Source organism: Coregonus clupeaformis, chromosome 24 (assembly GCF_020615455.1).
Source record: "Coregonus clupeaformis isolate EN_2021a chromosome 24, ASM2061545v1, whole genome shotgun sequence".
Lineage (NCBI taxonomy): Eukaryota > Metazoa > Chordata > Actinopteri > Salmoniformes > Salmonidae > Coregonus > Coregonus clupeaformis.
The window spans coordinates 34,401,119-34,424,287 of record NC_059215.1 but is presented as its reverse complement, the minus strand read 5'-3'; the positions used below and the strand labels follow the sequence as shown (position 1 = coordinate 34,424,287).

Here is a 23,169-nt window from a genome sequence, read left to right as displayed (position 1 = left end):
GGGATCCATAATTTCATTAGAGAACTTTGTAGCCTACCCATAATGATACATTGTTCATGTCCCTTCCACATTCAGTGCATTTGGAAAGTATTCAGACCCATTGATTTTTTCCACATTTTGTTACATTACAGCCTTATTCTAAAATTGATTAAATCTATTTTCATCCTTATCTACACACAATACCCCATAATGACAAAGCAAAAACAGGTTTTTAGAAATGTTTGCGAATTTATTACAAATAAAAAACGGAAATATTTCATTTACATAAGAATTCAGACCCTTTACTCAGCACTTTGTTGAAGCTCCTTTGGCAGCGATTACAGCCTCGAGTCTTCTTGGATATGACGCTACAAGCTTGGCACACCTGGATTTGGGGAGTTTCTCCCATTCTTCTCTGCAAATCCTCTCAATCTCTGTCAGGTTGGATGGGGAGTGTCGCTGCACAGCTATTTTCAGGTCTCTCCAGAGATATTCGATCGGGTTCAAGTCCGGGCTCTGTCTGGGCCACTCAAGGACATTCAGAGACTTGTCCAAAAGCCACTCCTGCGTTGTCTTGGCTGTGTGCTTAGGGTCGTTGTCCTGTTGGAAGGTGAACCTTTGCCCCAGTCTGAGGTCCTGAGCACTCTGGAGCATGTTTTCATCAAGGATCTCTCTGTACTTTGCGCCGTTCATCTTTCCCTCAATCCTGACTAGTCTCCCAGTCCCTGCCACTGAAAAACAACCCCACAGCATGATGCTGCCACCACCATGCTTCACCGTAGGGATGGTGCCAGGTTACTTCCAGACGTGACGCTTGGCATTCAAGAGTTCAATCTTGGTTTCATCAGACCAGATAAACTTGTTTCTCATGGTCTGAGAGTCCTTTAGATGCCTTTTGGCAAACTCCAAGCGGGCTGTCATGTGCCTTTTACTGAGGAGTGGCTTCCGTCTGGCCGCTATACCATAAAGGCCTGATTGGTGGAGTGCTGCAGAGATGGTTGTCCTTCTGGAAGGTTCTCCCATCTCCACAGAGGAACTCTGGAGCTCTGTCAGAGTGACCATCGGGTTCTTGGTCACCTCCCTGACCAAGGCCCTTCTCCCCCGATTGCTCAGTTTGGCCGGGCGGCCAGCTCTAGGAAGAGTCTTGGTGGTTCCAAACTTATTCCATTTAAGAATGATGGAGGCCACTGTGTTCTTGGGGACCTTCAATGCTGCAGAAATGTTTTGGGTACCCTTCCCCAGATCTGTGCCTCGACACAATCCTGTCTCGGAGCTCTACTGACAACTACGGTTTTTGCTCTGAAATGCACTGTCAACTGTGGGACCTTATATAGACAGGTGTGTGCCTTTCCAAATCATGTCCAATCAATTGAATTTACCACATGTGGACTCCAATCAAGTTGTAGAAACATCTCAAGGATTACCAATGGAAACATTAATTTCGAAGTCTCATAGTAAAGTGTCTGAATACTTATGTAAATAAGGTATTTATGTTTTTTATTTTTAACACATTTGCTAAAATTTCTAAAAACCTGTTTTTGCTTTGTCATTATGGGGTATTGTGTGCAGATTGATGAGGAAAAAAAAGTAATTTAAGAAATTTTAGAATAAGTCTGTAACGTAACAAAATGTGGAAAAAGTAAAGGGGTCTGAATACTTTCCGAATGCACTGTAAGCCAACAATACAGAGGAGTAATGTGTCTACACATTATGCATTGTATTTTATTTTATGGACTAGGTTACATGACTGGCCAGCACCCATAAACCAACTAGGCCAATAGCTCAATAATCTGTAACCAGGACCAATCATGATTGACTATTGTCCTAACTGACCCATCCATGTCAAATAGTTATTGATATTGTCAAAGATACAATTAAACATGAAAGTGGTAACTAACACATGGTGTTTGTTATTAATTAATTACTTTTATACGGGCAAATCCTTGAATGGTATTTTACAGACCAGTTGAAATTAATATTCAATACTGGCAAAGACAAACTTATTTATTTATTATATATTTGCTTAAATATTTGTTTCTTGGGACATTATAATCTCATAAATATGAAATGTATGTCAATATCCAATTAATTATATTACTCCAAATCGATTGCCAAACTCTGTATCACGACTATGGAACTCTGCGATAGCACCATCAGTGACTGCGCAAAACCGACGCCCGTAAACATCTCGCTTTGAGCAACGTTAGCGAAAGCAGCTAACTAGCTTTATTCTTGAGCACTGCAACAGTAGCAGCCATTTCTGAAATCTGAAAACAAAAGGTAAAACGAGCATTTATTCCAACATTGTCACATTAGTTAGCTAACTACTATAAAAACAAGCAGTTACATTCTGTAGCTAGTTAACAAGCAATCAACTGCTCCAGGCTCACGATGCAAGCTAGCTAGTAGCAGAACGTAAACACTGCATGCTTCAATCTGGCCGTCGTCGTAACGTGCGTGCCGTGCTAGTTAAAGATTACGTTATTTTATCACCACGACGTAGTGATCGCTTTCTGTGCGTGAACTGGCAAGCTAAAACGTAGCTTCAGCCTGTGAAATGAAATTTACAAATGTATGGTTTAGCTAGCATTGTAAAATATCCAGCTGAAGAAGTCTCCCTATCTGTATCTGCATGCCTTGTTTGGGCCTGGTTTGCCTGCTAAACACTTAGCTAACTAACTAGTTAACTAACTAACTAGCTACTTAGCAAACGTCTTATGCCATAAATAATGTTGTTGCTAGCCACAGCACAGAACAAGCTGCAATGAAAACTGTGTAGGTAACAACTAGCTAGCTCAATAATAGCATTGATTCCATATTTCTTAGTTAGCCAGGCCCTCCCCACAACATTTATCACTAGCTAGCTACCAAGCTACGTAGCCAATTGAAACGGCCCTATTCAAGCCAAGCTTATGATCACTACCACCATAATCACCCCTGTAAGGTCAGTTGGTGGTAGCCACAATGAAGAGCGCAATAGCTTCTGTCAATGACCAATTGCCCACCTTATATCTCATGCAAGCTAAACCAGCCTAGAAGACATTGAAGGGAGATGTGCTCTTGAATTACAAATGTCATCATTAGCACACAACTGTGTCTGTTCATATCACTCAGTGAGACCGCAACCTCCCTCATGGCATCATCTGAGGTCAATGTTCATGTGGAGGAGGTGGTAGTCGTGACAACATCGGATGGAGCAGCGGAGGGCTCGGCTGCAGAGGTGAAGACTGTGCTGGTGGCTACAGAGCTGACCCAGCCGGGGTGAGTAGTGGACACACTAGAGCTATGTATGAGCATCAGTGAATTCCCATGACCGCTTCTCCAGCCCAGCCAGGGAAGTGTTAGAGCTTGATACACAACGAATTAGTTGATTGGGTGTTTACCATACACACAAACCTCAGTCATTTGAGCCAGTGATACCCCTTAGGCCTATACCTTATGTTACATAACACTATTTAGTGACGAGTTGTTCCTAGTCAGGTTACATATATTCAAAAGGTCAACCCTACTGGTTGTAGTAGGTTTGTAATCAAGTGTACCACTACCAAAGACGGTCATAGACTGTACTTTGGTAGTGGTACGCTTGATTGTACCCTCTCATCTGGGGTGCTGCATATTGTCTTTGGTTTAGCACTCACTGAAGTTTGTCTATGGTTTATAGACTCATTGGAGTTTCTCGATCTATGCCATTCAGGGAGGAACTTGCAGATGGAAGCATTGAGTCTGAAACCGATGCCACCAGCACTTTGACAAAGGAGGCAGTCTTAGGTAAAGTGTGAAGTTACAGTGCATTCTGAAATATTCAGACCCCTTGACTTTTTCCACATTTTGTTACGTTACAGCCTTATTCTAAAATCTATTAAATAGTTTTTTTCCCTCATCAATCTACACACAATACCCCATAATGACAATGCAAAAACAATTAAAAAAAACATTTAGCTAATTTATTAAAATAAGAAAACTGAAAAATCACATTCAGAAACTTGTCCAAAAGCCACTCCTGCGTTGTCTTGGCTGTCTGCTTAGGGTCGTTGGCCTGTTGGAAGGTTAACCTTCGCCCCAGTCGGAGGTCCTGAGCACTCTGGAGCAGGTTTTCATCAAGGATCTCTCTGTACTTTGCACCATTCATCTTTCCCTCGATCCTGACTAGTCTCCCTGTCCCTGCCGCTGAAAAACATCCCCACAGCCTCATGCTGCAACAACCATGCTTCACCGTAGGGATGGGGCCAGGTTTCCTCCAGACGTGACGCTTGGCATTCAGGCCAAAGAGTTCAATCTTGGTTTCATCAGACCAGAGAATCTTGTTTCTCATGGTCTGAGTGTCCTTTAGGTGCCTTTTGGCAAACTCCAAGCGGGCTGTCATGTGCCTTTTACTGATTAGTGGCTTCCGTCTGGCCACTCTACCATAAAAGGCCTGATTGGTGGAGTGCTGCAGAGATGGTTGTTCTTCTGGAAGGTTCTCCCATCTCCACAGAGGAACTCAGGAGCTCTGTCAAAATGACCATCGGGTTCTTGGTCACCTCCCTGACCAAGGCCCTTCTCCCCCGATTGCTCAGTTTGGCCGGGCGGCTAGCTCTAGGAAGAGTCTTGGTGGTTCCAAACTTCTTCCATTTAAGAATGTATTTTATTTTTATTTCACCTTTATTTAACCAGGTAAGACAGTTGAGAACAAGTTCTCATTTACAACTGCGACCTGGCCAAGATAAAGCAAAGCAGTGCGATTAAAAATAACAACAACACAGAGTTACATATGGAATAAACAAAACGTACAGTCAATAACACAATAGAAAATCTATATACAGTGTGTGTAAATGTAGTAAGTTATGGAGGTAAGGCAATAAATAGGCCATAGTGCAAAATAATTACAATTTAGTATTAACACTGGAGTGATAGATGTGCAGAAGATGATGTGCAAATAGAGATACTGGGGTGCAAATGAGCAAAATAAATAACAATATAAATAACAATATGGGGATGAGGTAGTTGGGTGGGCTAATTACAGATGGGCTGTGTACAGGTGCAGTGATCGGTAAGCTGCTCAAAGATAGTGAGGGAGGTAAGTGTCTCCAGCTTCAGAGATTTTTGCAGTTCGTTCCAGTCATTTGCAGCAGAGAACTGGAAGGAATGGCGGCCAAAGGAGGTGTTGGCTTTGGGGATGACCAGTGAGATATATCTGCTGGAACGCATACTACGGGTGGGTGTTGCTATGGTGACCAATAAGCTAAGATAAGGCAGGGATTTGCCTAGAAGTGATTTATAGATGACCTGGAGCCAGTGGGTTTGGCGACGAATATGTAGTGAGGGCCAGCCAACGAGAGCGTACAGGTCACAATGATGGGTAGTATATGGGGCTTTGGTGACAAAACGGATGGCACTGTGATAGACTACATCCAATTTGCTGAGTAGAGTGTTGGAGGCTATTTTGTAAATGACATCGCCGAAGTCAAGGATCGGTAGGATAGTCCGTTTTACGAGGGCATGTTTAGCAGCATGAGTGAAGGAGGCTTTGTTGCGAAATAGCAAGCCGATTCTAGATTTAACTTTGGATTGGAGATGCTTAATGTGAGTCTGGAAGGAGAGTTTACGGTCTAACCAGACACCTAGGTATTTGTAGTTGTTCACATATTCTAAGTCAGACCCGCCGAGAGTAGTGATTCTAGTCGGGTGGGCGGGTGCAAGCAGCGTTCGATTGAAGAGCATGTTTAGTTTTACTAGCGTTTAAGAGCAGTTGGAGGCCACGGAAGGAGTGTTGTATGGCATTGAAGCTCGTTTTGGAGGTTTGTTAACACAGTGTCCGATGAAGGGCCAGATGTATACAAAATGGTGTCGTCTGCATAGAGGTGGATCTGAGAGTCACCAGCAGCAAGAGTGACATCATTGATATACACAGAGAATAGAGTCGGCCCGAGAATTGGGGGTGCAGAGCTGGTGGCCGGGGTAGGGGTAGCCAGGTGGAAAGCATGGCCAGCCGTAGCAAAATGCTTATTGAAATTCTCGATTATCGTAGATTTATCAGTGGTGACAGTGTTTCCTAGCCTCAGTGCAGTGGGTAGCTGGGAGGAGGTGCTCTTATTCTCCATGGACTTTACAGTGTCCCAAAACTTTTTGGAGTTAGTACTACAGGATGCACATTTCTGTTTGAAAAAGCTAGCCTTTGCTTTCCTAACTGATTGTGTATATTGGTTCCTGACTTCCCTGAAAAGTTGCATATCGCGGGGGCTGTTCGATGCTAATGCAGTACGCCACAGGATGTTTTTGTGCTGGTCAAGGGCAGTCAAGTCTGGGGTGAACCAGGGGCTATATCTGTTCTTAGTTCTAAATTTTTTGAATGGAGTATGCTTATTTAAGATGGAGTGGAAAGCACTTTTGAAGAACATCCAGGCATCCTCTACTGACGGAATGAGGTCAATATCCATCCAGGATACCCGGGCCAGGTCAATTAGAAAGGCCTGCTCGCTGAAGTGTTTTAGGGAGTGTTTGACAGTGATGAGGGGTGGTCGTTTGACCACGGACCCATTACGGACGCAGGCAATGAGGCAGTGATCGCTGAGATCCTTGTTGAAGACAGCGGAGGTGTATTTAGAGGGTAAATTAGTCAGGATGATATCTATGAGGGTGCCCATGTTTACGGATTTAGGGTTGTACCTGGTATGTTCCTTGATAATTAGTGTGAGATTGAGGGCATCTAGTTTAGGTTGTAGGTTGGCCGGGGTGTTAAGCATATCCCAGTTTAGGTCACCAAGCAGTATGAACTCTGAGGATAGATGGGGGGCAAGCAATTCACATATGGTGTCCAGGGCACAACTGGGGGCTGAGGGGGGTCTGTAGCAAGCGGCAAAAGTGAGAGACTTATTTCTGGAAAGGTGGATTTTTAGAAGTAGAAGCTCAAACGGTTTGGGCACAGACCTGGATAGTATGATAGAGCTCTGCAGGCTATCTCTACAGTAGATTGCAACTCTGCCCCCTTTGGCAGTTCTATCTAGACGGAAAATGTTGTAATTCGGGATGGAAATGTCAGAATTTTTGGTGGCCTTCCTAAGGCAGGATTCAGACACTGCTAGAACATCAGGGTTGGCAGAGTGTGCTAACGCAGTGAATAACTCAAACTTGGGGAGGAGGCTTCTGATGTTAACATGCAAGAAACCAAGGCTTTTACGGTTACAGAAGTCAACAAATGATAGCGCCTGGGGAGTAGGAGTGATACTGGGGGCTACAGGGCCTGGGTTAACCTCTACATCACCAGAGGAACAGAGGAGGAATAGAATAAGGATACGGCTAAAGGCTTTAAGAACTGGTCTTCTAGTGCGTTGGGTACAGAGAATAAAAGGGGCAGATTTCCGGGCGTTTTAGAATAGATTCAGGGCATTATGTACAGACAAGGATATGGAAGGATATGAGTACAGTGGAGGTAAACCTAAGCGTTGGGTAACGATGAAAGCGATAGCATCACTGGAGGCAGCGATTTGAGCCGTTCTCCGCGTGTATGGGGGGTGGGACAATGGAGCTCTCTGAGGCTGGTTGAGCGGGACTGGGGGCTCTACAGTGAAATTGTATAATAAGAACTAACCGGAACAGCAATAGGCAAGGCATATTGACATGGGAGAGAGGCATAAAGCAATCACAGGTGTTATTCGAGAGAGCTAAGACAACAACTGGTAATGGCGACGAAAGTTTGGGCTGAGGCTAAACAGATAAACAGGACAGGGTACCGTGTAAAGGAACAGTCCAGCAGGCATCAGCTGTGTAGCTGAGTGATCATAAGGTCCAGTGAACAGCAATAGGTAAGTCCGGGAGCAGTTCGTAGGCTGCTACAGCACAGGCGAGCAGGAGGCACGGCTGTTGATTGCGCGTGCTAGCGGGCCGGGGCTAGCAGATGGATCTTCGTGGTCGTCGCAATGGGAAGCCTGTTGAAACCACATCAGACGATTACGTCGGCAGACCAGTCATGATGGATCAGCGGGGCTCCGTGTCGACAATAGGAGGTCCCGAATGTAGAATGATGGAGGCCACTGTGTTCTTGGGGACCTTAAATGCTGCAGAAATGTTTTGGTACCCTTCCCCAGATCTGTGCCTCGACACAATCCTGTCTCGGAGCTCTACGGACAAGTCATTCGACATCATGGCTTGGTTTTTGCTCTGACATGCACTGTCAACTGTGGGACCTTATATAGACAGGTGTGTGCCTTTCCAAATCATGTCCAATCAATTGAATTTACCACAGGTGGACTCCAATCAAGTTGTGGACACATCTCAAGGATGATCAATGGAAACAGGATGCACCTGAGCTCAACTTCGAGTCTCATAGCAAAGGGTCTGAATACTTATGTAAATAAGGTATGTCTGTTTTTTATTTTTGATAAATTTGCTAACATTTCTGTTTTCGCTTTGTCATTATGCGGTATTGTGTGTAGATTGATGAGGAAAAAAAGTATTTAATCAATTTTAGAATAAGGCTATAATGTAACAAAATGTGGAAATAAGCGAAGGGGTCTGAATACACCGAATGCACTGTATATAATGGATCATTCTTGATACACACGGGAAACTGTTGAGTGTGAAAAACCCAGCAGCGTTGCAGTTCTTGACACAATCCGGTGCGCCTGGCACCTACTACCATACCCTGTTCAAAGCACTTAAATCCCTAAATCCCTTTTGTACGTGCCAGGCGCACCGGTTTGTGTCAAGAACTGCAATGCTGCTGGGGTTTCCACACTCAACAGTTTCCCGTGTGTATCAAGAATGGTCGACCACCCAAAGGACAGCCAGCCAACTTGACACAACCGTGGGAAGCATTGGAGTCAACATGGGCCAGCATCCCTGTGGAAAGCTTTCGATGCCTTGTAGAGTTTTTCTTTCATTATTCTTTATCTGGCATTAGTGCGTAAGCCTAAGCTTTAGGGACTAACTGTATGCATGCCAAATACACACCAAATGCTTTTGGGAACTTGGGCAGAAAAAGTTAACGTCGATCCACTGAGGCAAAAAAGAAAATGTTGGCGTTTAATTCAATAAGACAAAAGCAGGTGGGGATGTCACTGTTAGAATTTTTTTGTTTCAGCAAAACATTAGGCTACTGTTCAATAGGCCTAAATATTCAACAAAATAAATGAAGAAATGTTGAAGAAAAACGTCATTGTTCAAGAGAAAAAAAGGGAACTGTACAGCTCATTTTCTAAATTTGCAGGTAAGGTAAGGGTGCGAGTCTCAGATTTTCACTTTATCACATATATTCGGGCGGTTGTGGACTGGTTATTAGCAATTGCTGGTGGGTGCGAGTGAACAAACAGCTAACCCGCACATCACCACTGTATGTGTATTTTGAAACAATCAAACAAAATGACTGAAGTGTTATGTGTCTGTCTAAGCAGTGAAGCTGTCCGGTGAGATGGATGTGGAGGCTGATGTGGTCTACCCAATCACCTGTGGGGACGTGAAGGCCACCCTGGTCTGGAAGAAGTTTGTTTGTCCAGGCATCAACATCAAATGTGTCCAAGTAAGTCTGATTTAACTCACTTTAGCCATTTTTTAAACTTAACTCAGTCCTATCGGATCATGATTTGGAGGTTTCTTAGCCTTGTGATATGCACACCAAGGATGGAACCATGGAGGTACTGGTTCGTGTTCATTAGGGCACAAAATGGAAGGCACTACCTGAACTTGTCCAATAAGAAATGCTTTTTAAAATATTTTTTGTGTACACCGTTTTGCTACGGTGTGCACTAATGAAAACAACCCAGATGACATCTGTCTATCTGTGTTCCAGTTCAATGAGCATCTTATCAGTCCCAAGGAGTTTGTCTATATGGCTGGGAAATCTACACTGAAAGACTGGAAGAGAGCCATCCGAGTGAACGGCACTATGATCAGGTCTGTGGCTTTGAAAGGATGCATACTTGGGTTTGCACAATACATTTATAATGTGAACCATATGGTCCTCCATGCAAATAATGTAGTATTCTCTTAGTTCCCACTGCTAAGCAAAGTGGAAATGTAGATCAAAAAGTTGCTACATCCTTTGCGCATGTAATCATTGTGCAGTTCTCAAATGTGCCAAACGATGGCACTATGACATAACATGATATCAGGTGATTTAAGGGCACTAGTTCAGAATGGCATTAGGCACCAAACTGAAGAAAAACATTTCAATTGGACTAAAAAAAGGAGGGGCTTCCTGGACTTATCCAATAAGAAACGCTTATTTTTGGCTTTCCGTTGCAAAACCTTTTAAAACGTTTCCCGTTGCGTGCCCTAATGCCCTAGCACTACACAGCTGATTGAAATAACCAACTTATCATCAAGCTTTGATTTTTTTGAATCAGCTGTGTAGAGCTAGGGCAAAAACCAAAACGTGTACTCAAGGGGGACCCCAGGACTGACTTTGGGAAACCCTGCCCTAATGAACACATCACTGCACTTTGTCAGTGAAAAAAATACTTTCTCTGATGCTGTCTGGCAGCGAAATAATGGTGTATAATACAATTCCCCATAGGAAAATCATGGACTCTGGCGAGCTGGATTTCTACCAGCACTCCAAAGTGTGCTCCAACACATGCCGCAGTACCAAGATTAACCTGGTGGGGACCAGAGTGTCACTCAGAAGCCAGCAGTCCACTGACTACGTCCCGGTCACCCCCTCCGCAGCCGACGGTAAACACACACACAAATAGACACACGCCTTGATTCCCTCAAACCCTCTTATGTGTGGAATTTTTTTTGTAACATGTTAAGGTATTCAAATCTTACGATGCTGTTGTTCTAGTGAACGGATCACCAGCCACGTTTCCAACAGAAGTATCATCAGACGACACCACGGAATGGGTCACGGCCATAGGAGGTGAGTTTGAACTCTGAGTTATCATTTTAAATGTCAAAAGTTTCTAGCTTGCCTTCTTCTTTCCAACTGACCACTATGCTTAGAAATGAGGCTAGGTGACCGCTCAAAGTTCAATAATCAGACACACAATCAGGTAATGGGCCCACTATTTGTCTAATCACCTGACACAGTGCTAAAGCACTTAGATCCATTGACAATTATAATTGTGACCATGTTGTACACTGACTCTCTATTTACTGGCCATTCACAAGTCTAGCAATCAGGCTTAAACAGTGCTTTATCAAACTCTCTGAATATCTATTTGAGGCTATATAGTTGATTGTATAGAAGCGACTTCATGGTGTGTGTTTGCATTGTTCCAGAGGACTCTGTGACGTTCTGGAGGGGTCTGAAGGAGGCGGGGCTGCTGGAGGAGGTGGTGGAGGACTTCCAGAAGGAGATCCAGGAGGTGCTGAAGAGCATGCAGGAGCGCATCACCGAGCCTCCCCTGCAAGTTAACGGTCAGTTTCATATTGTTCATGAGGGATATTTCACTCAAATATTTTTATAAAATGTTTTAATTACAGTATTTCACTCTGTAATATTGCTATACTAGCTTGTATGTTATGTGCTCAAACAAAAGTGAAACTTAAGCAAGGTCTTTGTTCAGAAGTGTTTCCCCCATTTATTGAACATCAAATCAAATCAAATTTTATTGGCCACATGCGCCGAATACAACAGGTGCAGACATTACAGTGAAATGCTTACTTACAGCCCTTAACCAACAGTGCATTTATTTTTAATAAAAAAGTAAAATAAAACAACAACAAAAAAGTGTTGAGAAAAAAATAGCAGAAGTAAAATAAAATAACAGTAGGGAGGCTATATATACAGGGGGGTACCGGTGCAGAGTCAATGTGCGGGGGCACCGGCTAGTTGAGGTAGATGAAGTAATATGTACATGTGGGTAGAGGTAAAGTGACTATGCATAAATAATTAACAGAGTATCAGCAGCGTAAAAAGATGGGGTGGGGGGGCAGTGCAAATAGTCCGGGTAGCCATGATTAGCTGTTCAGGAGTCTTATGGCTTGGGGGTAGAAGCTGTTGAGAGTATTTTGGACCTAGACTTGGCACACCTAGGGTGGCTGGAGTCTTTGACAATTTTGAGGGCCTTCCTCTGACACCGCCTGGTATAGAGGTCCTGGATGGCAGGAAGCTTGGCCCCAGTGATGTACTGGGCTGTACGCACTACCCTCTGTAGTGCCTTGCGGTCGGAGGCCAAGCAGTTGCCATACCAGGCGGTGATGCAACCAGTCAGGATGCTCTCGATGGTGCAGCTGTATAATTCTTTGAGGATCTGAGGACCCATGCCAAATCTTTTCAGTCTCCTGAGGGGGAATAGGCTTTGTCGTGCCCTCTTCACGACTGTCTTGGTGTGTTTGGACCATGATAGTTCGTTGGTGATGTGGACACCAAGGAACTTGAAGCTCTCAACCTGTTCCACTACAGCCCCGTCGAGTCATGTGGGAGCTGTTGTTCTGCTGTCCTAATGCCATTCTAACTTCAATCCTGTCTTTTCATCTCCCTACTCTCTGTGTTGGACCTTGTCTTCTCAGACGCTGTGCTGCTGAACAACATAGTGCAGAACTTTGGCATGCTCGACCTGGTTAAGAAGGTGCTAGCCAGTCACAAGAGCCAGATGGACCACTATAGGGAGCAGTATTCACACAGTCTTGTCGGTGAGTTAAATGCTCACAATAACATTCTTCATTATTGTGTCTTTGAGTCCTTATTTTGTGTTTTTTATGGGGATTTTCTAGACAGTCTTTACACTCTTTTGTAGACGTCACTCTTTTTGTTGCAGCTGGCTTAAAAGCAGCTCCTTGAGGAAATAATGTGAAATGTTACTGTTTGGCCTTGGTGTGTATTAAATTTGACCGCTGTCTCTTGCCGTAGCTCTGGAGCAGCAGTGTGACGAGCACAGGAAACGTGCCAAGGAGCTGAAGAGCAAATCCCAACACCTCAACAATGTCCTCATGACCCTGACCCCCGTGGCCACGCCGCCCACGCCCAAATGTCCCCGCCTCACCCACGCCGTCTCAGGCCCCAACGTTATGTCCAGCGCCCCCACCCAGTTCACCCTGCCCCTCACCCAGCTGACGGACCTGCCTGCTGGGTGCAAAGTTCTCTCGATGGGTGGCGCGGCTGGTGCCGGCCAGCAGACCTACACAGTGCTGACGTCACCCGTGGGCGAGTTGAGGCCAGATGCCTCCAATCTGATGGTACTCTCCTCGGCCACCGCCGTTCAGGAGGGCGCCGCCGCCACCACGGCCTTCATCAAGATGGTCAGCCCGGGCTACCAGCTGATCACGCTGCCTGCCGCGCAGGGCACCCAGCTACAGGGCCCGGCGGGGGGCATGCTCCAGGACACCCCCACCATGGTGGCAATGCCCATGGGTAACAACGCGCTGCAGGGCACGGTGGCAGCAGTCACAGCATTGGAAACACAGGTGGACGTTCAGGTGCAGGAGGAGGTGGCACCAGAGACAGAGGAGCAGGAGGCCAAGGAGACAGTGGAGGTGGAGAGTTAGAGAGATGTACTACTCCTATATTATTAAAGACACAGCAGGAACTGAGGCCCCGTTTGTCCTCAATGGTTTAAGTGCTGGAACCAATGCCTGTATAGGTCTAGTGGTGTTGAACTATGAAGCACCCATCTCAGTAAAGCTCTGTAAAGATGACTTAAAACGAGCAGGGCATGTATAACAACGTATACATGCATTGCTCGTTTTACTCTAAGCACCAGCACGTGTGTATGGAGGTGAAAATGTCAGGGCAGAATTGACTTTGGAATTCAAAACACTGAATATTTTTCCAACATGCAAGTAGATGCCATCCCTGCTCAAAAGCCATGATCTTAACTCTTCTCAGGTGTCCATTTTCACTGGAGTGTATGTGCCATGTTCACATTATCTCTTTACATGATGCTAAAAATGTAGATTCTACAATGCTCGTCTTTCAATGTCAGAATTATTTTCCATTTCAGCGATGAATTAACTGTGTACAGTGGGGAAAAAAAGTATTTAGTCAGCCACCAATTGTGCAAGTTCTCCCACTTAAAAAGATGAGAGAGGCCTGTAATTTTCATCATAGGTACACGTCAACTATGACAGACAAAATGAGAAAAAAAATCCAGAAAATCACATTGTAGGATTTTTAATGAATTTATTTGCAAATTATGGTGGAAAATAAGTATTTGGTCAATAACAAAAGTTTCTCAATACTTTGTTATATACCCTTTGTTGGCAATGACACAGGTCAAATGTTTTCTGTAAGTCTTCACAAGGTTTTCACACACTGTTGCTGGTATTTTGGCTCATTCCTCCATGCAGATCTCCTCTAGAGCAGTGATGTTTTGGGGCTGTCGCTGGGCAACACAGACTTTCAACTCCCTCCAAAGATTTTCTATGGGGTTGAGATCTGGAGACTGGCTAGGCCAGTCCAGGACCTTGAAATGCTTCTTACGAAGCCACTCCTTTGTTGCCCGGGCGGTGTGTTTGGGATCATTGTCATGCTGAAAGACCCAGCCACGTTTCATCTTCAATGCCCTTGCTGATGGAAGGAGGTTTTCACTCAAAATCTCACGATACATGGCCCCATTCATTCTTTCCTTTACACGGTCAGTCGTCCTGGTCCCTTTGCAAAAACAGCCCCAAAGCATGATGTTTCCACCCCATGCTTCACAGTAGGTATGGTGTTCTTTGGATGCAACTCAGCATTCTTTGTCCTCCAAACACGACGAGTTGAGTTTTTACCAAAAAGTTATATTTTGGTTTCATCTGACCATATGACATTCTCCCAATCCTCTTCTGGATCATCCAAATGCACTCTAGCAAACTTCAGACGGGCCTGGACATGTACTGGCTTAAGCAGGGGGACATGTCTGGCACTGCAAGATTTGAGTCCCTGGCGGCGTAGTGTGTTACTGATGGTAGACTTTGTTACTTTGGTCCCAGCTCTCTGCAGGTCATTCACTAGGTCCCCCCGTGTGATTCTGGGATTTTTGCTCACCGTTCTTGTGATCATTTTGACCCCACGGGGTGAGATCTTGCGTGGAGCCCCAGATCGAGGGAGATTATCAGTGGTCTTGTATGTCTTCCATTTCCTAATAATTGTTCCCACAGTTGATTTCTTTAAACCAAGCTGCTTACCTATTGCAGATTCAGTCTTCCCAGCCTGGTGCAGGTCTACAATTTTGTTTCTGGTGTCCTTTGACAGCTCTTTGGTCTTGGCCATAGTGGAGTTTGGAGTGTGGCTGTTTGAGGTTGTGGACAGGTGTCTTTTATACTGATAACAAGTTCAAACAGGTGCCATTAATACAGGTAACGAGTGGAGGACAGAGGAACCTCTTAAAGAAGAAGTTACAGGTCTGTGAGAGCCAGAAATCTTGCTTGTTTGTAGGTGACCAAATACTTATTTTCCACCATAATTTGCAAATAAATTCATTAAAAATCCTACAATGTGATTTTCTGGAAAAAATAATCTCAATTTGTCTGTCATAGTTGACGTGTACCTATAATGAAAATTACAGGCCTCTCTCATCTTTTTAAGTGGGAGAACTTGCACAATTGGTGGCTGACTAAATACTTTTTTCCCCCACTGTATATCTTTTTGTTGACTATTACAATACATTTAATTATATTGGGTTCTGAAAATGTATTTAAAGGTAGATTCAGCTAAATGACATTGCCATGAGCAGCACCGCAGATATTGAGATGAGAGAGATGCAAGACTTCGCTCTCACACAGTCACACACAGTATCAGCGCATGTGCTCAGGTTCGCTTCATGCTGTTAGAGCGTGGCAGCCAGGGAACCAAAACAGCAGAGAAGTTGAGCCTCGCGCTTCAACACTCTTAGTGATTGCGGAAATTGACCCACTATGCTGTTTACTTTATGCATCTATCACTGAGTCTACCTTTTAAAGCTTTGAACACATTTAAAGTGAACAAACTGGTTGTTTTGTTGAACTTGTAAGAGTGTATACTTTGTAAATACATTTGCAAAATTCTTAAATCTTGGTAATTTGTTAGGGCCATAAATTCCTACATGTGTTTTCGTTGATTAGAACAGTTCAATGTTAGTCGTGTTTCCACTGTAGTGTGTTCTGAAATCTACAGTGCATTCGTAAAGTATTCAGACCCCTTCACTTTTTCCACATTTTGTTACGTTACAGCCTTATTCTAAAATGGATTCAATTGTTTTTTCCCCCTCATTAATCTACACACAATACCCCATAATGACAAAGAAAAAACAGGTTTTTAGTCATTTTTGCTAATTTATTAAAAAATTAACTGAAATCAGATCTACAGTATTCAGACCCTTTACTCAGTACTTTGTCGAAGCACCTTTGGCAGTGTTTACAGCCTCGAATCAAATAAAATGTTATTTGCCACATGCGCTGTATACAACAGGTGTAGACATTACAGTGAAATGCTTACTTACAAGCCCTTAACCAACAATGCAGTTTTTTAAAGAAAAAAATTAAAAGAAAAAAGTGTTAAGTAAAAAAAAATTAAGCAAATAACTAAAGAGCAGCAGTAAAATAAAATAACAGTAGGGAGACTATATACAGGGGGGTACCGGTACAGAGTCAATGTGCAGGGGCACCGGCTAGTCGAGGTAATTGAGGTAATATGTACATGTGGGTAGAGTTAAAGTGACTATGCATAAATAATAAACAGAGTAGCAACAGCGTAAAAGAGGGGGATGGGGTGGGGTGGGGGTCTGTGCAAATAGTCTGGATAGCCATGATTAGCTGTTCAGGAGTCTTATGGCTTGGGGGTAGAAGCTGTTGAGAGGCCTTTTGGACCTAGACTTGGCGCTCCGGTACCGCTTGCTGTGCGGTAGCAGAGAGAACAGTCTATGACTAGGGTGGCTGGAGTCTTTGACGATTTTTAGGGCCTTCCTCTGACACCGCCTGGTATAGAGGTCAGGGATGGCCCCAGTGATGTACTGGGCCGTACGCACTACCCTCTGTAGTGCCTTGCGGTCGGAGGCCGAGCAGTTGCCATACCAGGTGGTGATGCAACCAGTCAGGATGCTCTCGATGGTGCAGCTGTAGGACTTTTTGAGGATCTGAGGACCCATGCCAAATCTTTTCAGTCTCCTGAGGGGGAATAGGCTTTGACGTGCCCTCTTCACAACTGTCTTGGTGTGTTTGGACCATAATAGTTTGTTGGTGATGTGGACATCAAGGAACTTGAAGCTCTCAACCTGTTCCACTACAGCCCCGTCGATGAGAATGGGGGCGTGCTCAGTCCTCTTTTTTTTCCTGTAGTCCACAATCATCTCCTTTGTCTTGATCACGTTGAGGGAGAGGTTGTTATCCTGGCACCACACGGCCAGGTCTCTGACCTCCTCCCTACAGGCTGTTTCATCGTTGTCGGTGATCAGGCCTACCACTGCTGTGTTGTCGGCAAACTTAATGATGGTGTTGGAGTTGTGGAGTCGTGGGTTATAATGCTAAAAGCTCTGTCAGGTTGGGTGGGGAGTGTCGCTGCACAGCTATTTTCAGGTCTCTCCAGAGATGTCCGATCGGGTTCAGTCCGGGCTCTGGCTGGGCCACTCAAGGACATTCAGAGACTTGTCCCGAAGCCACTCCTGTGTTGTGTTGTCTTGGCTGTGTGCTTAGGGTCGTTGTCTTGTTGGAACGTGAACCTAAGCTCCAGTCTGAGGTTCTGAGCGCTATGGAGCAGGTTTTCATCAAGGATCTCTCTGTACTTTGCCCGTTTATTTTTCCCTCGATCCTGACTAGTCTCCCAGTCCCTGCCACTAAAAAACATCCCCACAGCATGATGCTGCCACTGCCATGCTTCACCATAGGGATGGTGCCAGGTTTCCTCCAGACGTGACGCTTCGCATTCAGGCCAAAGTGTTCAATCTTGGTTTCATCAGACCAGAGAATCTTGTTTCTCATGGTCTGAGAGTCCTTTAGGTGCCTTTTGGCAAACTCCAACCAGGCTGTCATGTGCCTTTTACTGAGGAGTGGCTTCCGTCTGGCCACTCAACCATAAAGGCCTGATTGGTGTAGTGCTGCAGAGATGGATGTCCTTCTGCAAGGTTCTCCCATCTCCACAGAGGAATTCTGGAGCTCTGTCAGAGTGACCATTGGGTTCTTGGTCACCTCCCTGACCAAGGCCCTTCTCTCCTGATTGCTCAGTTTGGCCAGGCGGCCAGCTCTAGAAAGAGTTTTGGTGGTTCTAAACTTCTTCCATTTAAGAATGATGGAAGCCAGTCATGATGGATCAGCGGGGCTCCGTGTCGACAATAGGAGGTCCCGAATGTAGAATGATGGAGGCCACTGTGTTCTTGGGGACCTTAAATGCTGCAGAAATGTTTTGGGTACCCTTCCCCAGATTTGTGCCTCGACACAATCCTGTTTCGGCGCTCTACGGACAATTCCTTCAACCTCATGGCTTGGTTTTTGCTCTGACATGCACTGTCAACTGTGGGACCTTATATAGACAGGGGTGTGTCTTTCCAAATCATGTCCAACCAATTGAATTTACCACAGGTAGACTCCAATCAAAATGTAAAAAACATCTCAAGGATGATCAATGGAAACAGGATGCACATGATCTCAATTTCGAGTCTCATAGCAAAGGGTCTGAATACTTATGTAAATAAGGTATTTCTATTTTTTATTTGGAATAAACGTGCAAACATTTCTAAAAACCTGTTTTCGCTTTGTCATTATGGGGTATTGTGTGTAGATTGAAATCAATACTTTAAAATAACTTCATGTAACATATTTCTTCTGACCAGAAACGGGGTTTAGAGTTGTTTTGTGCGAGAATTTCATCGCTTTTCTCCTCTAATTCACCACATGATCATGCCCCAGCTTGATTGGCAAGCATACAAGCAAGCCAGTATACTTGACTCGTAAACGTCACTGGCTGGTCGTGCTTCAATTAAATAGGTAAGCTTGACGTTTTGATGTTGAAATATGGGTCTGTTTTAGCACAGTCAATGTTTTTATTTTTTACTTTGTTACCTGCTTGAAAGTCTGTTATTTTATTGCATCGGTCTGTTACAATAGCCAGCCTATACGTTTCTATGCACGTTTTCAGACCTGTCGCTATGCCACTAGCCCCTCACCTTGATATCAGAATTTACCGATAGGGGGCGCTGAAGTCTTAACTTTGTTTCTCCAGATACTCATATTTGGCCACCGACTTCGACAGGTGCGGTGGCTTTGGGTACTCTACGACAAATTAAATCCGATGGCATCAAACGTGGATAACAGTTGCTGCACTCAATGGTGACCGCTCAACAGTGAGTTTGATTTGTCCTTGTATGATCCATGTCATTGATTTAAATTGATGGGAATGTTATGCTTAAACTTAAAATGTTTGGATTCTTAGAATTGTCATTGCAATCAGTGAACTTCAAAGGCTACAACATTTTATTCAATGTTTTATTCAATGTGAATCATTTGAGCGGACTCCTGATCGTGAATGCAATGAAAGGTCCTCTTGCAGTGAGGCGCTCTCCATGGTTTTGAAATGCACCACAAGCCTTTGTGCATTGGCGCTCCCAATGCTCAACGCTCCACGCTGTCCTCGTGGCAACGAAGGCCTACTCTTGGGCTACTGGTCCACAAGATGGTGCTAGTACACTTTCACTCATCCTTACAACTCAATTTAGTTGGGTGATTGAGTTTAAGAAATGTATTTTCATTTTGAACATCGATAAAAATGAGACCACCAATCTAAAGGTCCTTATCATCCTCTGTTCGCTATGCTGTAGGCCTAGTTTTTGCTGTTGTTCTTCTTTATGTTTGTTGGAATATTGTAGTTGTCTCAGAAAACCATTAGTGTATGTATTTTCTCTGAATGATAACAGGTCATTGGCGGTGGCCAAGGATGTGTGTGAGTCTTTACGCGTTTGGTCACCTTTGGCACTACAAAGTGAATGGCAAGTAATCGATTTCATTTTTGTAGGCTATTTGGTATGGTAGCCTACTTACATAAATCAGGTGTGCGTGTGGGTGGCTGGATGGCTGTGTGCTCGCGCTCAATTAGTCAATTTGTAGTTTGATAATCAATTCGCCTAGACATTTTTTTCATTCAAGCAACACACATGTTTTACTTGCGACTTTGACAAATAAAGTATTTATTCATTGATTTATTAAACAAGCATCATATTGTAATAAATAGTATTTTACTAATAACACACAAATGAATTGTTTTGTCACGGGTAAGTCCGTCACACAGAAAGCGTTTAAACATGACTGACACAAGCAGGTAGGCCTATTGGCCTATGGTTTTCAGATATTAAATCTGCCGCAACAATGTGCAACCAGGTAAGCAGTAGGCTATAGGCACCACAGATACGGATAATCGTGAGAATTCAAGTGAATTAGCGGAAGAAGTTCGTTTTTTCTATAGACCAAAGTCATCATATGAACTAGGCTCCTCATCAGAACGAACGGATAATTTGTAATGGCGACGTAGAAAGCCACCGTACCTCTTCTGATTGTCCCACTTCAAGGTGTTCAAGTTGTTCAACTTTGGCCGAATCCTTCGCATGAAACCTCCATATCGCTTTTGTAACTCCTCTCGACTACCTTGCTCCCTGGAGTCACTTCTCTTTGACTTTGTCTTTGGACCAAATTTGCGTAAAAACCCTCCGTAACGTTTGACCTTGTTTACTGCTGCTTCATCATCATTGAACACTCCCATCTCGTTTTCAGAATCAACATCTCCGCCCTGATCGTCCTCTGAAAACTCCGAGAGTTCTCTCTCTCCAAATTTTCTAAGCAAGTCCTCGTATTTCTTAGGGAACGCGTACGCTCCTTTATAAGCGCCATTTTCGCGCCACGGAGAGGTTAACAATTTGTTTTTGTTTTTGTCAATTCGTTTAATGAATCCACCGTAACGCTTGACCATGTTTGCAATTGAAGCGTCTTGGTCGTCCTCCCTCTCTGGCGTGGTCCGCGCACCCGCATCTTCTTTGCTGAACTCCGAGCCCACTGTGCGCGACTGGAGAGTCTTCCCGCATTTGTCTAACTCGGCGGTAGTCAGTAGAGTTCCCTCACATTCCAAGGTACAAGTCTGGAAGGAAAATGCAAAGAGCAGTGAGCAAAAATCGGCCGATTTACTAACTGCATGATACGGCTAGAAAATAAAAAGAGAGTAGCATATATTGATGTACATTCAGTTATATGGCTTTGTTTGTTTACTACAGAAAATATTTAATCTGAGTTTGTCATTAATTTGTATCCCCAGGTTTCTGTAGAACATATTTGGGAAAAATGGCAAGTTTGTCTTTAGATCATTCACACTCGCTTCCACAATCCACGCGCGCTCTCCATGGTGCTGAAATGCGCCACGAGCCTTTGCGCACTGCCACAACATGCTCAACACTCCACGCTTTTTGATAACAAAAATTACACCATTAAAGATAAATAAACACACATCAACGTAAAACAACACTTGCTGTTTGTTTCCATTGGATAAAAGCAAAGTTATCTTGTCATGATGTAAAGCTAATCTTACCAGGCTGTTGACTGGGATGTCTGCATTGAGGATTTGTTGCGCGCATTGCAGACACTGGGAAGAGCAGTCTGCTTGGGTCGAAGATGGCAAGCTAAGTATCAACACCAGGACATACCACTCCATTCTTCCAAATCCCTGAAATGAAAGAGAAAACGTGAAGAAAATGTAATGTTCACTTGCCAGGGAAAATGTAACACTTGCCTATGAGAATTATACTTATTACAGATTTGTTTTTAAATATCCCTGGACAATAAGCATTTATTTGTTTTTAACTTTGATTCGTCTTTGTTCCAATTCCATGTTAGTGGTACAACTTCTCTCTTTTTATCGATCAAGCACCATGCGTAATGGTGTGGCCACCACGCTATTCAAGTAGCCTACGATGTTAACTGCCAACATCAACAATGTTTGCCAAATTGTAATAGGCTAGTATAACTCTTCATAGGGGCATTTTGATTAATAAACAGGACATTTGCAAGTACATTACTGATTATAAAAACACAGTAACACGAGTAACAAATGAGTTATTATTTGGAAATATTATAACGCCAATACAACACGGTAATAACCAGACTGACAAAACTAGAATAATAAATATAATATAAATACCTCAGTAATGTTGGAAAATGTATTCAACCCAGGCGTGGAGAGGTGCAGGTGGAACAGGAGCGCATATGATGCAAGTCAGTGTATGTTCTTCCCCAACAGTTGTTTTTTCTTTTGACTGGCTTGTCGTCTTTCTTTTTATTGACGGAATCTTCGTCGTGTCACTGAAGAACATCAGAATAGCTTCTATTAAGTGACCAATGGGAGAGAAATGTTGCGCAAATAAGCCCACTCGTACCCGTCACTGCCTCTCTCCCTCCCTCTCACTATTTATTTTCTGACGCCCACTCAACATTCGCTTCAGAAACTTGGCAACTCAATAATCAGACATGTTCTAGCACATTCATAGAGGTTAATGGGTTACAATAGGTAATTGCGAGGAGTTGCACTTTCAATACGGTTCTTGGATGGTCATAATGGTTTTCTTTGTGTCAAGTAATGTAAACAGGAAGTCTTCAATATAGAGAAATCACATGGCGCTTTATTTCAAGATTAAATCCTGGTAATTGGAGCTCATTGAAAGAGCAAGGATGCAGCAGGGTCTCCCCTCACATTTGAATTGGGGAGAAACCTTGGAGTTGCAACAAAGGTAACAAACATTCTGGAGCACAGCTGACCACTCCTGAAGACCATCAACTGAATTGGACTGTCATGTTTTGATATAGGCCTATGTTTTTTTCTTTCTTTTTTTGCTTGCCTATACCAGAAGAAATAGGACAAATTCAATAGCAGGATCTCAAGAACACATTTAAAATAGTTGTATTTTTTTGTTGTTGTTGAAATATTTGCATGATTAAATAAAATGCCCAAATATATATTTTGTAAAAAGGAACGAACATGCTTAGTGTTATAAAGGCCTACGCGTCTTGGCCCTAATAAAAACATTAGGCCTATCATAAAAATTATTCAATACATGAATCCAAAATACATTTATTGAACAATAATAATCATTGAATTACATTTAATACGAAATAATGGTGTAAATCCAAGCAAGAAGTTAATGCGTTAACTTCGATATCTGATGATAGAACTAGGTCAAAAGAAGAGAAGTACCCTATTGTCACGCCCTGACATTGAGATCTCTAGTTGGGTTGATCAGGGTGTGAAATCTAATTTATATGTTTCTATGTTGGCCGGGTGGGGTTCCTAATCAGAGGCAGCTGTCGGTCGTTGTCTCTGATTGGGGATCATACTTAGGCAGCCATGTTGCC

At 43.6% G+C, this 23,169-nt stretch overlaps 2 protein-coding genes across 3 annotated transcripts; one reads left to right on the top strand and one right to left on the bottom strand.

Annotated features, from left to right (window-relative positions):
• The first annotated feature begins 2,149 nt into the window (after nt 1-2,149).
• On the top strand, nt 2,150-13,881 carry LOC121537470 (glucocorticoid modulatory element-binding protein 2-like). Of its 2 annotated transcripts, XM_041845093.1 has the most exons (10): nt 2,150-2,259; nt 3,094-3,240; nt 3,674-3,747; nt 9,348-9,472; nt 9,743-9,846; nt 10,469-10,626; nt 10,739-10,813; nt 11,176-11,313; nt 12,409-12,531; nt 12,749-13,881. In XM_041845093.1, exons 2-10 carry the CDS (start codon nt 3,113-3,115, stop codon nt 13,381-13,383), a joined length of 1,560 nt encoding a protein of 519 aa, XP_041701027.1. In that variant the 5' UTR covers nt 2,150-2,259; nt 3,094-3,112; the 3' UTR covers nt 13,384-13,881. The 2 variants fall into 2 exon arrangements, with proteins under 2 accessions (XP_041701027.1, XP_041701028.1); XM_041845094.1 differs by lacking the exons at nt 2,150-2,259; nt 3,674-3,747 and having other exon boundaries at nt 3,152-3,240.
• Nucleotides 13,882-18,518: 4,637 nt separating this feature from the next.
• Nucleotides 18,519-22,709, bottom strand: pdyn (prodynorphin). Its single transcript, XM_041846109.1, has 3 exons — nt 21,962-22,709; nt 21,353-21,487; nt 18,519-20,908 (listed from the first exon to the last, which is right to left on the bottom strand). The coding sequence occupies exons 2-3, from the start codon at nt 21,473-21,475 to the stop codon at nt 20,237-20,239; spliced, it is 795 nt and encodes a 264-aa protein (XP_041702043.1). The 5' UTR covers nt 21,476-21,487; nt 21,962-22,709; the 3' UTR covers nt 18,519-20,236.
• Between the last annotated feature and the right edge of the window lie 460 nt (nt 22,710-23,169).